At 35.6% G+C, this 16,586-nt stretch overlaps 1 protein-coding gene across 14 annotated transcripts in view; it reads right to left on the bottom strand.

The window, feature by feature from the left end:
• Positions 1-892, bottom strand: part of bean1 (brain expressed, associated with NEDD4, 1) — a 97,103-nt gene extending 96,211 nt beyond the window's left edge. For all 14 annotated transcript variants that reach the window (XR_012382583.1, XR_012382584.1, XR_012382586.1 and 11 more), the window contains exon 1: positions 497-892. Coding sequence is in view for 2 of the 14 variants with exons in the window: in XM_005166452.6 (XP_005166509.1) it covers positions 497-524 (28 nt within the window). In the remaining 12 variants the exon portion in view is untranslated. The remainder of the gene's footprint in view (positions 1-496) is intronic.
• Positions 893-16,586: the final 15,694 nt, after the last annotated feature.

Genomic DNA, 16,586 nt, shown 5'->3' with positions numbered 1-16,586 from the left:
TCAGGTGGGTGTGCAGGTGCAATGATTCAGAATCAAGAGAGACCAAACTGACTAGAGCAACAAGCATTTGTCTACAGTAGGCTCATAATTCAGAAGTGACACACAGTGACCTTTGAGATAGATAGATAGATAGATAGATAGATAGATAGATAGATAGATAGATAGATAGATAGATAGATAGATAGATAGATAGATAGATAGACAGACAGATAGATACAAAAGCATACTCATTCAAACTTTGGACGAGGTACTGTACAGTACCTACATGGCAGAATATAGGCTAATAATAACTAAAAAAAACAATGTGGTCGGTATAGCTACCCTTGAAATATTTTTGTGTCCAAATACACTAAGAAGTAAGACGGTTTTACTGTAATTGTCACATTTTAGGTAACCAAAACATTTAGGGTGAAGATAATCAGGAGAAGCCGAAAACGAGAACATGCTGTGGAGAGACTGACTTAAAGCAAAGGAACAGGTGAAGTAGCCTACTTACCCGCTTGCAGAGAAGAAAATAGCCCCATGCAACTTAAACGTCAGTGTTTCTCGGATTTCTCTAAAAAGCCCACATGTACTCCGAGCTGAATTTTCCTCCTCTTCACGGACGCGTTTTATCGCAGTTCTGCAAACGCAGCTCCTCTACATGTCTAAACAGCCTGTATCTCGCGCGGTCGATCGTCTTGTCTACTGCACGCATGAGCCTCCGATCACAGTCTACATAAAATCATCGGATGGAGCTGCGCAAACGCCGTTTAATCCGAATCCTAAACGGTTTTCTCCGTGAATACGGGACTTTCACCACAGAGACTGTCAAAAATCATGGTAAACAACTGGTGTTTCTGCGTCCTCGCCACTTCATGGCTGAATCTCCTGGCACTTCATAAGGCTTTATGAATAAAGAAATGAGGGCAGGTGATGCTGTGCCATTAGAGAGAGAGAGAGAGAGAGAGAGAGAGAGAGAGAGAGAGAGAGAATGAGAGGTACAGAAGAATAATAGAAAAACAAACAATATAGGCTATTGCTAAATAGGCACAGAACATCCAGTTGCCTTCATTTTTTCCCTGTCATTTCTTTGTGGCTTCTTGATTGTTTTGTATCAGCTAAAGTATGAACTGAGTAAATAAGGATAATGACATAATATTGCACTTTTATGCAAAGGCTTTACACTTACCGGCCACTTTATTCGGTACACGTTTAACTACTTTTACGCAAATTTCTAATCAGCCAATCACATAGCAACTCAATGCATTTAGGCATGTAGACATGGTCAAGACGATATGCTGCAGTTCAAACTGAGCATCAGAATGGGGAAGGTGATTTAAGTGACATTGAATGTGGCATGTTTGTTGGCGCGAGACGGGCTGTTCTGAGTATTTCAGAAACTGCTGATCTACAGGGATTTTTACACTCAACCATCTCTATGGTTTACAACGAATGGTCAGAAAGAAAGAAAATATCCAGTGAGCGGCAGTTCTGTGGGCGCAAACGTCTTGCTGATGCCAGAGGGAAGAGGAGAATGGGCAGAATGGGCAAGTTCCAGCTGATAGAAAGGCAACAGTAATTCAAATAACCACTCGTTACAACCGAGGTATGCAGAAGAGCATTTCACAACACATCCAACTTTAAGGCAGATGGGCTACAGCAGCAGAAGACCACACCGGGTGCCACTCCTGTCAGCTAAGAACAGGAAACTGAGGCTACAATTCTCACAGGCTCACAAAAGTTGGACAATAGAAGATTGGAAAAATGTTGTCAGGTCTGAGTCTCGATTTCTGCTGCCACATTCGGATGGCTGGGACAGAATTTGCCATCAACAATGTGAAAGCATGGATCTATCCTGCTTTGTTTCAATGGTTCTGGTAGTGGTGGTGTTATGGTGTGAGGGATATTTTCTTGGCACACTTTGGGCCCATTAGTACTAACTGAGCATCATGTCAACGCCACAGCCTACCTGAGTATTGTTGCTGACCATGTCCATCTCTTTATGACCACAGTGTACTCATCTTTTGATGGCTACTTCCACCAGGATAATGCGCCATGCCATACAGCGTGAATCATCTCAGACTGGTTTCTTGAACATGACAATGAGTTCACTGTACTTAAATGGCCTCCACAGTCACCATTTCTTTATCCAATAGAGCACCTTTGGGATGTGGTGGAATGGGAGATTAGTATCATGGATGTGTAGTCGACAAATCTGCAGCAACTGCGTGATGCTATCATGTAATTGTCACTTAATTTGTAAAATAAATTGTGAAAATTGTGTAATTTCACTTATTGTTACTAAAGACAGAAGTAATTAAATAACAAACAAGAGCATAATAAATATATATATATATATATATATATATATATATATATATATATATATATATATATATATATATATATATATATATATATATATATATATCCGTTCTGTTATGAGACACATGAAGAGGGTGCTTACTAAAATTGCTAGTCTAAATCAGCATATAAAAATGTTCTGTGATTTTATTAACCTTGGGAAAAAAAGTTTAAAAGTAGTAAACAGAGTCAACAGTGCAGAAGATGAAAGAAAACAAACCATGGTGTGATGCAACAGTGGCTGTTTATCTATACAGAAACTATACACAACTTTTATACAAGTACCCATAGCTTTGCTTGTCTTTTTGCAATTGTTAAGTCTCTGTGGAGGTATTGTACAGCAGGTCAGCATCTTCTAAGTGCAAGTGTGAATCACATTCTTACACTAGTACAAGATCACACCCCTGGGATTTGAGAATGCAACAGCTCAGCAGATATAAATGGGAACAGAATGTGCATAAGCCATTAGATGAATTGCCATTGCTTGTTTCAAATCTCAACAGCCCCTCTCTCTTGGCACTGGATGTGCTGTGCCATACATCACTCGCTTTGCATAATTTACTAAAAACAATAGCATTTTTATTATCTCTAAAATCCATAAGCCTTTTTAAGCTCTAAATACATGTATTTCACAGATGCACTGTATGCATGTCATCCTTACCAGTCACACTCAATTATAAATCACAAATCATTTTGATATGGTTACACTACAGAATGTCACCCATGGCAATTTCCAGTTTTTTTATTTCTCATTCTGCGGGCACCACAGACCCGCACATTTTGTCTATATCTCATCTGAAACGCACAGTTCAGGGCTTTCAGTTGTAATGAGCTTGTGATTTGAATCAGGTTTGTTTAATAAGCACAACATAAAATGTGAAGTGCTGCGAGTCAGGTTTAAGACTAAAAACTGTTCTCGGGCACACACAAGCTGTCTCTTATTTCAAAGGATTCAACCTCTGGAGGAAGCAGTTGACAGCTGCATATGTACAAATCACCAACATCTAAATTACAGATATATTCGTTTCACAAAGAATTAATTGTATTATCATCTCTTTTTATAAATTAGACATGGTTTCACAGACAAATGTGATGCTCAGAGTGTGCGGTCTTTAAGAAAAGACAACCACAAAACAATAGTTTACACTCTTACTAATAAAGGTCCCCAAAAAATAGGCTTTTGCTGTGATCAAGTCAAAAAAGGTCGGGACAGAATGTAAAACGCAAATAAAAAAAAAGAAAGTAACGATTTCCCAAATTTACTTTGACTTGTATTTCATTGCAGACAATATGAACACAACATATTTCATGTTTTGTCTGTTCAACTTCATTTCATTTGTAAATATACATCCTTTCCTGCCATTCAGACCTGCAGCACAATCCAAAAAAGTACCATTACCTTGAGACAAAAGCAATTTAGGGCTAGTAATCAGGTGAACTGGTTAAATAATGGTGTAATTTGAAATGGGTGATGTCAACAGGTGACTGTAATTATGATTTGGTGCAAAAGCGGCATCTAAGAAAAGTCTAGTCCAGGTGTGGGCAAACTTGATCCTGAAGGGCCAGTGTCCTGCATCGTTTAGCTCCAACCCTATTCAAACAGACCTCCCTATAGAGTTCAAGTGATCTTGAAGACACTGATTAGTTTGTTCAGGTGTGTTTGACTAGTGTTGGAACAAAACTCTGCAGGGACACCAGCCCTCGAGGATCAAGTTTGCCTATACCTGGTCTAGTCCTTTAGGAGTAATGATGGGCAGAGGATCACCAGTTTGCCAACAAATACATGAGAAAATTATTAAAATGTTTAAAAACAATGTTCCTCAAAGAAAGACAGGAAGACATTTGGATATTTCAGTTTCACCAGTGCACATAATTAAAATCCGATCCCTCAGGCGGCACTGCATCAAGAATCAATAAGCAATATCACCACATGGGCTCAAGACTACTTTGGCAAGCCTTTGTCAAGTACCACAATACATAGTTAGATCCACAAATGCCAGTTAAAACTGTACTGTGCCAAAAGGTAACAGTGTGCAGAAGCATTGTTGACTTCTCTGGGGTCGGAGGCGTCTGGGATGGATCATCACATATTGGAAACATGTACTGTGCTCAGATGAATCAGTATTTCAAGTATTTTTGGAAGAAATTAGTGCGGTGTGTTCTGGATCAAAGTAAAAATGGATTATCCAGACTGTTTCTAGCAACAAGTCCAAAAGCCAGAGTGTATCATGGTATGAGGTTGTGTCAGTGCCCTTGGGAAAATAAATTGCCCTTCTGTGATTTCACCATTAATGCTGAAAAGTACATAGAGATTTTGAAGCACAATATGCTGCCTTCTTTTCCAGGGACACCCATGCATATTTCAACAAGTATGCAAAACCGCACACATTACAAAGTCCTGGCTGCAAAGGAAGAGGATACAAGGACTTGACTGGCCTGCCTGCAGTCCCGACCTGTCTCCAATAGAAAATTTGTGGCACAGTTTGAAGCAGTAAATGCAACAAGAAAGACCCCGTACTGTTGCCCACTTCAGGACTTGTTTGCAGAAAGAATGGGACAAAATGACACCTGAAACACTTCTTCACTTGATGTCTTTAGTCACTAACCATCTTTTAACATGCAAACTTCACACAGAAATGCCAGCTGACCCAGCCGAGGCTCGAACCAATGACCCTCTCGCTGTGAGACGATTGTGCTACTCACTGTGCCACCGTAATGCCAAAATGTACTTTTATAACTGTTAATTTTGCTAGTGCACATTGCTATTCTTTAATCAATGCAAGTTAATATACTGAAAACTTTTTCTGGTCATTTTCAAAGAAAGTCTGACCAATTGCTTACCAGTCCTTCTCTGTTGATGTCAGTTGGACAGCGTCAGCCACAATATTCTAAACCACACTTAATGAAGTTCACAATAGGTTCAGGAGGTGCCTAATTATTCAGGTGTGTCAATTATCATCACATGGGTATATACGCAGCATTGTGTCAGCTGACAATTTTTTTTTCTTATCCTCCTCCAAGTCCCTCTGTCTTTCTCTTAAGAAATACACTCATAGAGGGGTTTGTAGGCATACAGTAGCTGCGCATCCTTCAAGAACAGCCCAGCAGGCACACAACATCATAAGACATGAATAATAAGTTAGATTTAGGTCATGATGTCTGGTAACCAAAATGCAATGTCTAGCCAGCGTCTAAGGACTTTTTTTGATGTCCTAGAACTAGAAATTAAGAACCAAAATCTAACGTCTGACAGATGTCATAGTGGTAACGTCCACACAACATCAAGGTGTAACATGATTAGATGTTGATATTTGGTTGATTTTTAGGTTGGACTTTGGACATTGACGTCGGCCTGATGATGGGTTCAGACGTCAATACGATTTTCATTTCCAAACAAAATCCATGGTCCCGACGACATTGGGGTACATTGCGGTGCAACATCAATTTGATATCATATTGATTCCATTCAATTCAATTCAGCTTTATTTGTATAGCGCTTTTACAATGTAGATTGTGTCAAAGCAGCTTCACATAAATGGTCATAGTAACTGGAACAGTGTGGTTCAGGTTTTAGTGTTTAAGTTCAGTTCAGTTCAGTTTAGCTCAGTTCAGTGTGATTTACTGTGGATGCAGGGAGGAGGTTTGAACCTTATTTAAGGACAGCAAGCAAAGCTCATTTACCTTAATTTATCATGACTGAATAAGTTTTTTTTTTTTTTTTATGAGGGAATGATGTGCAAAAAGAACCCCCTGACCCTTACTCAATATTTTGTTTCAGTTCAAAGTACATCAACAAAATGATATAAAAGTCTCAGCAACGTCTGTTTCATGCAGAATTTAAGTGTGAAGGTGACAATCACAGTGAATTGAAGAGATTGTTTGCTCCCAATTCAGCATTTGTTACAATGACAGGGCCTACATGTGCCTAAAATGCATGGAAGTTGAGCAATATTTTTTCTTCTCAGTATGTGTATCCAAGTGAGTTTCTTAAGCAAGAAAATACTATAGAGCAGGTCTTGATTTGGTCCTTTGGAAATGAATTGGATCATTGTTGTTTGCTATTGTGGTAGGTTTTCCTGCCAGTAAACACATCATCAGTGAAGGGAAAAATTCAACCCCTCCAGATATGTTGACACATCTGCCATCTTGAAATGCTCATCATGTCTTCCCTCGCAGTGCAAAACATACTGAATGATCTTTCACAGATGAGACAGTGTTGGCTTTCTTTTTAATAAAAAATACCAACTCAACATTTTTTAGTGCTGTGTCAGCTAACCACTCGCAAGTTACTTTACCAAATCACACCCTGAAATATGTAATCTTTCTGCATTACTAATTTTAGTTCAGGTCTGACACGAGCAAGCAGAAGTAGGACTACTAAGGTGACGGGATGTCAGTGACCAGTGTTTATTTCTGCCTCAAATCCCCAGTGTTGCCGTTACTGCTGCTAAAAAGAGCAAAGATCATGATCCGCACGCACACAAGAGACGGACAGATACATATGCAGGCGTCCCTGGTGTGTTTGTAGGCAGAAAGAGAGAAAAGCAGTGTGTTATTTTGAGTGTGTGACACACACATACTGCATGACACAAGCCAAAAAGACATCTGACTGACCTCTGTGAAGCATCAGAGTGGAAGGTACATTATGGCGTGCTGTGTGTGTGTGTGTGTGTGTGTGTGTGTGAGAGAGAGAGAGAGAGAGAGAGAGAAAGAGAGAGAGAGAGACAACAAGTGTTTCTGTATGGGGATACAACATTTATCTTTAGTGTGAACAATTTTTATTCATCCATCACTGAAATATACAGTCATTAAACCAATAGTGAATACATTTTGAAGATTGTTGGAAATCGGTAAATACTGGCATGAAGATTGTTGGAAATCATTTTAACAGTAGGAAAATAATAACAGTATAAAAGACAATGGCCAACAGTTTTATCTTGAAAATATCTTCTTTTCAACAAAAGAACAAATCTCAGTTTTGAAACTGTTGAAGTTAGATTTTTTTTTCGTTTTTTAAGTATTTCCTGAACAATGTTTAACAGAGCAAGAAAATTTTCACAGTATGTCTGATAATATTTTTTTCTTCAGGAAAGTCTTAATTGTTTTATTTTGGCTAGAATAAAAGCAGTTTTTTTATTTTTTTAAAAACCATTTTAGGGTCAAAATTATTAGCCCCTTTAAGCTATATATTTTTTCTTGATAATCTACAGAACAAATCATTATTATAAAATAACTTGCCTAATTACTCTAACCTGCCTTTTTAACCTAATTAACCTAGTTAAGCCTTTAAATGTCACTTTAAGCTGTATAAAAGTGTATTAAAAATATCTAGTCAAATATTATTTACTGTAATCATGGCAAAGATGAAATAAATCAGTCATTAGAAATGAGTTATTAAAATAATCTTCTAGATAGAAAATAATCTTCTCTCCGTTAAACAGAAATTGGGGGGAAAACATAAACAGGATGGCTAATAATTCAGGGGGCTAATAATTCCGACTACAACTGTATATAGGACATATATACATGTATAACAAATATAAAAATCAGTTTTAATAAAGGGCAAGTCAATGACTTTCATTTTTCAGAATTTTCATTTTTTTGTGTGAACTATGCCTTAAAAATACAATTTGCTTGAAAATGAGAGAGAAAATGCATATACTGAATGATGTATAAAGAAAAACAGGTGAAAGGATTTCCTCCATTTTTCATAATTTTTTCCCCTCTTGAAGGTATTGAATGCAATGTATTTGTCATCTCAAAGCATTTGTCTGTGTTTATGACATGGAGGAGGCAAGGGCGCGAACAGATGTGTTTTGAAGCTTTCTAATAAGGGTAGAAAACTAAATGACAAAATACTTCTGTTTAGTTCTAAAAAGATCATGATTTTAATAAACAAAATCATTTTAATATATCGATTTAACAAACAAAAAAAAGTTATAACAAACATTTTATTACATCTTTGCTAAACAAAAGTATAGACCTACAGTTGAAGTCAGAATTATTAGCTCCACTTTGATTTTTTTTCTTTTTTAAATATTTCCCAATATATGTTTAATAGAGCAATGCAATTTTCACAGTATGATTTCACTGTCTGATTATACTTTTTTTATTCTGGAGAAAGTTTTATTTGCTTTATTTCAGCTAGAATTAAAGCAGTTTTTAAGGTCAAAATTATTAGCCCCTTTTAAGCTATATAGCTATAATCTACAGAACAAATCATTATTATACATGAACTTGCCTAATTACCTTAACCTGCCTAGTTAAATTAACCTAGTTAAGCCTTCAAATGTCACTTTAAGCTGGATAGAAGTGTCTTGAAAATTATATAGTCAAATATTATTTACTGTCATCATGGAAAAGATAAAACAAAGCAGTCATTAAAAAGTAGTTATTAAAACTATTATGTTTAGAAATGTGCTGAAAAAAAAATTCTCTCTGTTAAACAAAAAATGGGGAAAAATAAAAGGGGGGGGGGGGGGGGAACTGTTTTATTCATAAAATATGGTTCTGAATTAATAAAACGAGGTGTTTTGTTCAAGGGACTACATTACGATATTATGCTGCCCTCTTGCGTTCACTTGCTCAAGATACACTTGCCTATATTTTTCATTTCGAATGCTCACTCTGTAAAAAAATCGGTTAATTATAATTCCGTAGTTTGTGTTTTCCGTTAATGTTTATGAAATAATTAATATAGAAATATGAATAGAGAAATAAGTACACAGTTGTTGTACAGTACAACACCAACCCGGAAATATATCACTTTAAACGATTAAAATATTAATAAAAGTTAATTTTTCCAACTTTTTAAGTTTAAAGTTGCCAGAAGAAAGATTAAGGTCTCATTATGCAATTCAAAAGCATAAATAAGTTGGGAAAAAATAAAAACAAGAATCACAAAATAGTGAAAACTGTATCAATAAAATAACAAATAAATAATTAAATGTGATTTCCATGTTGCCATAATGTCACGTCTTTTTGCTGTTGTTTTCATTGATCCCATAGAAATTCCATTTTTGTTTTACCAAAACAATTCTTATTATTTTTCTTTGTTTTTTTTTTTTTTACCAAATCAATTCTTATTTACCAAAACAATTCTTATTTTTTTTATATAATATAACGCCCCATATATATATATGGTAAAAATAATATTTTGACAATTTTTTTTCTCAGAGATGGGTTGCGGCTGGAAGGGCATCCGCTGCGTAAAAACGTGCTGGATAAGTTGGAGGTTCATTCTGCTGTGGCGACTACGGATAAATTAAGGGACTAAGCCGACAAGAAAATGAATAAAATAAATAAAATATGAATATTATTTCTATTATACAATTATTCTATTCTAAATAAATAAAAGAAAATTCTAATTTAGAATCAAATTTTAATGTAACTGCTACAATGTAAAGACACTGAAGCGATATACTAAGATCATTTAAGAATTTTTTTGCATAAATATATTAATTTCAGGTTAGCTCTGTCGCCTCACAGCAAGAAGGTCACTGGTTGGAGTCCCAGCTGGTCCAGTTGACATTTCTGTGTGGAGTTTGCATGTTCTACTCATGTTGGCGTGGGTTTCCTCTGGGTGCTCCTGTTTAATCCCACAGTCAAAACACATGCGCTATAGGGAAATTGATTAACTAAACTGGCTGTAGTGTAAGAGTGTGTGTGTAAACAGAACAGTTGGCGGTTCATTCCACTATGGTGACCTCTGAAATAGAGACTAAGCTGAAGGAAAATGAATGAATTAAAATTTATTTCATTAGAATGAAATTCTATATAGTACACACAAAAAAATGTTTTACAAAATCTGTTGTGTGTTGTCTTAGACCCGATTCATAGCTAAGAATTAGGTTTATTAAGTCAAAACTCCTTGACTTTATCCTTCCTTTCTGCTTCAAACAAAACAATTTATCAGGAGCTATGCTTAGTCAAAATAAGATCATAATCATATTATTTAACTTCAAGTTTTGACGTCTTCCAAAACTCACTGCGTGCCGACACCTGTACACCCCTTCTGAAATGTGAATCCATTAACTTAAATTGATAACTTTTTAATACCAGCATTATGAGAGTGAACCGATGGGAGTAGACCCTTCCCTTATAGAAGATTACAGGATTTATTTATTTATTAAATTATAATTATTTCCTTTAAACCACTTCAGCTCTGCTGCATGTTTTGCTCCTTTGCTGTTGTTGTTCTAACAGAATTTTGCCTCGTTGAATTCAGAAGAGTGGCCTGGTCACATACATCGGAGTAGATTGATGAATATGGTCTTCTTTTACAGAAAACCCTCCCAATTTTAAGATGCATATGTCGTAGGGCTGGGCGATTTGGCAAAAAAAAAAATAAATAAATAAAATAAAATTATAAAGTTTGACCGTTTCACGATTCCGATTTTTTTTTTTAACATGACTGTAGTAACATTATCTTTAAGTAAATTGAAAAACTATCTGGTTAAGGACCATTGTATTTTTAATGGCCATGCCATACATAAATTGTTTCAATTAAGTTTTTCATTTTTTTTTTTCGTTGCTTGTAGCAAGGACGAACACATAAATCTTTTAACAGAATACATGAATAATAACAGAATGATAGGCTGTTCCAAGCCTATCAATAGCTTATCAATATCCATAAATACGCAAGGCATACTCATTTTAAAAATCACGCGACCATCATCTCACAATGCTTAATAATAAATTATCTTATTTTTTTATTAAAACAAAAGTGATTTAGCACTGACAAGCCAACTGCAGAGAAACAAGCAACCACATCACGGCAACCGCAGCACAGCAGCACAGCAAGCACTTTTTCCAAAGTTCAGCTCTTCTCTTTGCACTTGATTATTATGCGTTTAATGTAAAAAAAAAATCAGTGATGAATAGGCCAACAAGAGTGGTGTGTGTGTGTGCGTCTTTTATCACTAAAGCCCCTCTCTTCAAAAAACGACTTTGCTTTGTCTGTGTGGCAATATTTCGGCTTTTAATCAAATGAAAAGTTAATTTAGATGAGCCAATATTAAAAAAATTGCAGTGAAGTATAACTGTGACGTGCGGCCACACATCGAATCTGAGGCCTGATCTCTCTCTCGCTGTCACCCGTGATGTGTGGCGTGAGAGCGTGAGAATGGTCAATTGCCTGACTCATTTGAAATTACAGTCTTCAAACTATTCTCAAATGGACAGTGGGCCAAATCAAAGTTTATTAGGGGCCAACTTTGGCCCTCGGGCAGTATTTTGGGCATCTCTGCTCTATTGTCCTCTTGATGGAGCAAATACAATATGACCTCAATCAAATAAAGACAGATTTCAAGCATTTTTTTCTAAAAACATTATTCAATTAATTGTAGCCTAATATAAAACATACAGTTTCAATCAATATTTGTAAATAAATACTTTAGTAGCTAATAGCTTAAGCAATTTGACAAAATTGGAAATATTTAGAGGAAATATTTGTTGGTATACATCAAAAACCTTGCACATTATCAGCCAATAAGCCTCCAAGCACAAATTACAAGATAAAATGCCACTAAAATGAGGCATGTAACCTATTTCTTATAATTAAATACAAAATGACGGGAATAACTTTAAAAATGTTCACTTTTTGCGAAAAAGAACCACCAACTTCAACAGGCTGGCTACGGGCCTGCAAATTATCCATACAGTGTGTCCATAGGAAAGCTCTTGTTGTGTAGCTATATGAATGTATGCATCTGAAGCCTCAGGAAGTCCCAGCTGGGTGTCTCACAGATGTGTTAGGCGTGACATCAGTGTGGAATTTCCGCCAATGTGCCATTATCGGTATGATCTGTTTGTCGACGCGATAAACAACAGACATTGTGAGCTTCACCTCAAGGCACACTGCTACACGGACAGAATCGCTTTAATAAAACACACATCTCTTCTGCCTCCTGAGAAGTATAAAAGAGGCGTATGCTTGATTTTTTTGTCCTTCAAGTAATGAACGGGAAAAAAGTAACGTTGACTCAACCTCAAGTGTTTCCTTCATGAGTTTTCTGCATGGCGAAAATAAAAATACGATACCAATGGAGTATAAGCATAGCTGATGTTTTTCAGCCAATGTTAAACTTCCGGTGAAAGCTTTGACTATTTTCAATTTCATAACGTTCCTTTTACAGTATCAATGAAATGTAAGTCAAATACATTCAGTTAAATACACTAAATAAGCACTCAAAAACAAAGAAAAAGTGCTCAGGGGTAGCTCAAATATTTGTCCTGTGATCTTTGGGTAAGAGATCAAAACAACAACAGAAACAGCTCAAGGCACTCAAAAACTATTCTTTTACTTTTTAAGTAAAATTTAAAATTTCCACATTTTTTGAGTGCCTTAGTCTATCATTTGGTTATTAAAGGGTAAAAAGAGATGAAAGGCTGTTTAAACGCAGACACGTCATTAGCAGCACGCTAGCGCAGAAACTCTATTGAAAATACTAGGGTAAAATTTAATTTAAAGATATGGCGGGGAATAATTTAATGCAGTGCTTCTTGTTTGGTCTGAAACCTACTTTATATCGTATCTCAACCAGACAGTGAAGATTGCTTTTTTTTTTATCTTAAACGTGCCATATTTGTATGGAATGGCAATTAATCGGAAGCCCATGAGACTGGCCGACTGAAATTAAAAGTCTGTGTAAATATACCCTATTGACGTCTATAGAGAACAAGAAAACAAACAAAGAATACAAATTCCAATAGCTACTGGTTTTCAACATTCATCAAAATATCTACTTTGTATTGTTGACTGAAGATACAGGTGGTTTGAAAGACCTGTACCCTTCACTAAAAAAGGTCCAGAATTTATCCCAAACACAGCTATTTGTCTCATTTTGACTGCTATGCCATAATAAATTGTGAAAATAACCATTAAAGAAGGCTTTAAGACCAAGCAGAATGAGGCTTCCGCTTGACTGAGTAAAGTTAAATCATCGACGTGACTAAGGAAAGCTAAATCGTTGACGATTTAACTTTCCTGTCACGCTGAAGATAGAAGTTTCTATCTACGTTCTGAATGATTTTGAGGTATTGATAAGTTTTGCATGCCATATAGGAAACAATTTGTGTGTTATATTGTAACAACTTTTAAAAAACTTATAAAAAAGTTGTCATTTAATTAGAATATGTCAATAACTCAATTTTGACAAAATGTCAGATAACCTATAAGGTGACGAAATGTGCTGCCAGTTTGTGTTTGCCGTATACAAATGACAATAGTCTAGTTTTTAATTTAAAACTTGAACAGCATCCTTTTTTAGAATGATATATGATGTAATACATTTTCATTTGAAGAATAAGCATTATTCTCATGTTTTTCTTCTAAATCTTTAGAAAATGTTTTTAGTACATGAAAAAGTGTGGTTGATGACCATCCGACAAGCTAATCCAGCTAAAAAACAGTGCTTAAAAAGTATTTAAATCTCATGATTAAACTGAAAATGAAGTATATAACTGCAAAAAGGTCCATATTTTAAGAAAAAAAAATAGAAACGGGAATGATTCCTGCCTTTTGGGGTTTAGTATTTTAATTAACGACTATAAAACGACTTTTATGGAGTATGAAGTTTATTATTCAAATACAAAATTGGCAGTTGTTTTTAAAGAGAAAACAAAACGATTAAATATTGTAACGATACAAAAAAGGCACATGTTTTTGTCCCTCTAAACACACAAGATCCACACGCTGGAATGTTAAGTCTGACTGTCCAACACTGACATCTACTGGACCGTCTCAACAAATCTCAGACACATTTATACATATAAAAAGTTCACATGACACATTTTAGACGTTTAAACAGTCTGTTGGCCAGTAAAAATCTTTTCAAGGAGCATTTAAAGAGTTTAGATGCAAAGACTTCTAAATTCCATCTGAAATTTTCCTCTAAAATTAGCATTTCTATCACGCTCCTGAGTGTATGTTCAGTAATATCACTTGTATGGCAAAGAATGAGCCCTTTTTCTGGTCTTTAAAGTGAAATATCTCAACATAAACAATGGAGGCCGTACATTTTCGATGAAAATATAGAGGTTTTTGCATCTGAACTCTTCATTTATTCACAGAAAATGTGTTAACAACAGGAAACACTCGCATAACAATTTCCATCTTATTTCCAGTTCCAGTTTTTCTTCAAACGTCCATACTTGTTTTTAACAAGAGATATATGACACATGATAATTTAATAGTCTCTGGTCTGCTGTTAAACAGTCTAGTAAATGAATATCTACGTCTACAACTAGAACCACACAGATAGTTTAACAAAAAAACAATGAAAACAGATCCTACAAGAGTGGTGAAGACAAAAAAAGCAGCACATTTTTGTCTCGAAGGACAATGCCTGTGTGACCAAGACAGTGATTTATGTTGTTCTTTATCATTTTCCTGCTCTCCAAAGTGTTCTTTCTTTACCCCTCCAAGACAAGAAAACAGGAAAACAGTTTCAATCTGCTCCTTCTCTTAAAAAGATAAGGGAACAGGAAGTGCATTTCCTTGCGCTCACACAGACAGGAAGTTGACATTTCTGTGACGGAGCTGGTCATTTTAAACGGTAAAGGAGAAGAGTGCTTGGCGTGTAATTCCCTACAGGAAAGGGAGACGGTGGCTTCCGCAGATTGTGCCCGTGGCTAATGGAGGGAATAGGGTAGAGTTTGTGCACAGGGGTAAATATTTAAAGTATAAAGACTGTTTACACGTTTTGTCAATGAACGGAGATCCTCTTCTCTGTTTAGTCTTGAATGGAGGATGAACAATATTGTCAAGACACTGGCTGGTCTGCTACATTTTGACTGTTGTCATGATTTTTTTTAACAATTTTGCAATATTCTCAGGTTAATAATATAGTCAAGCTCACGATTCACAATACATTGATTCCGACCACTTGTAACATTTCAACAGGCATACAACTCACTGTGATTTCCTGAGACGTCTGCAATTGCCTTATTATGCTCGACCTTTGAGATTTGGGCTTTACTCATAACAATCGACGTGCTGATGAGTCCTGTCAAATAAACTTGGAGTAGCCTTTAATTCTTTCAAAGTACAGTTATCAGCACTTCCTCTGTTGCTCCCACAGCAATACAGTAGTTTTCCTGATGAGAAGAGTCTGCTGAACAATGCTGGCTTCACAATTACACTGGCCAAAAAACATTACAGACAATGATAAACTGACAAACAGAAGATTTTCCTTTAAACAAAAACACGAGACGTAAAAAAACAATGCAAAAGTAATGATGTTCAACACACTCTCATTGAGACTCACAACTGATACTCTTGTTTTGGTCAATTGATGGTGAATTTGTATGTAATATTAAACCCCAGGATAGTATGTGAAATGCACCATTGTAAACACATGTACAATATATGCAGAGCTCACGCATGGACTTTAATTATTATTTTTTTGTTAATGAACTGACTGCTGCTCTAAAGCTTTGAAATAAACTTTGGAGATGGAGCAAAAACAACAGCACACTACTAAAGATGTGACCTGTAAGCACTCGTATTGATGAGTAAATGTATAAGGGGGTTAAAAGTGTTTTAACTTGTAGAAAGATTTCATTCTTATTGATCATAACTAGCCCCACACAGAATCTGTGTGCGCAGAAATCCACAGATTTTTAGCCCATCGAGTCTATTAATTGACGAGTAAATGTGTGTAAATTTATATTCATTCATTTAAATTCATTTAAATTCATCATGAATTAATTTCAGTAATATTATTGACTAACATGAGAATGTTCATATGATTTATTTACACTACAGTTTGTAAAGTAATATTATCTGTCTTGTAGTAGAGATATTAAATGAGAGACTTGCTTTGTTTACCAAATAGGTGGTTCTATTTGGATTTGCATTGTAAACAATACATATAAGGTAAACAAGTTTTTATTTTTTTATTTCATATATTAAGTTTGTAGTTATGATACTCCCAAAATCATTCTGCATAAATTCACAGATTTATTACAAAATTATCATCAGAAATAGCAAAAAATGGCAACAGATTCTGTCTGGCTGTTATCATAACTTTTGGGTAGGAAAAGCAAAGATACTAGGCAGGATTAATCCTTGTGTTGAGCCTGTGTTCATTCACACTAACAAATGGAGCATACTTTGAAAGGATGTGCGTTTGGCTTAGTGTATGCTAATATTCATGAACAAAACAAGACATGGTATACTTTAGGCTTTTGGGTTGGTAAAATATTGGTGCATGCCAAAAGATTCATACAAATTCTCC

Source organism: Danio rerio, chromosome 7 (assembly GCF_049306965.1).
Source record: "Danio rerio strain Tuebingen ecotype United States chromosome 7, GRCz12tu, whole genome shotgun sequence".
Lineage (NCBI taxonomy): Eukaryota > Metazoa > Chordata > Actinopteri > Cypriniformes > Danionidae > Danio > Danio rerio.
The sequence above is the reverse complement of the archived record's forward strand: the minus strand, read 5'-3'. Positions and strand labels throughout refer to the sequence as shown.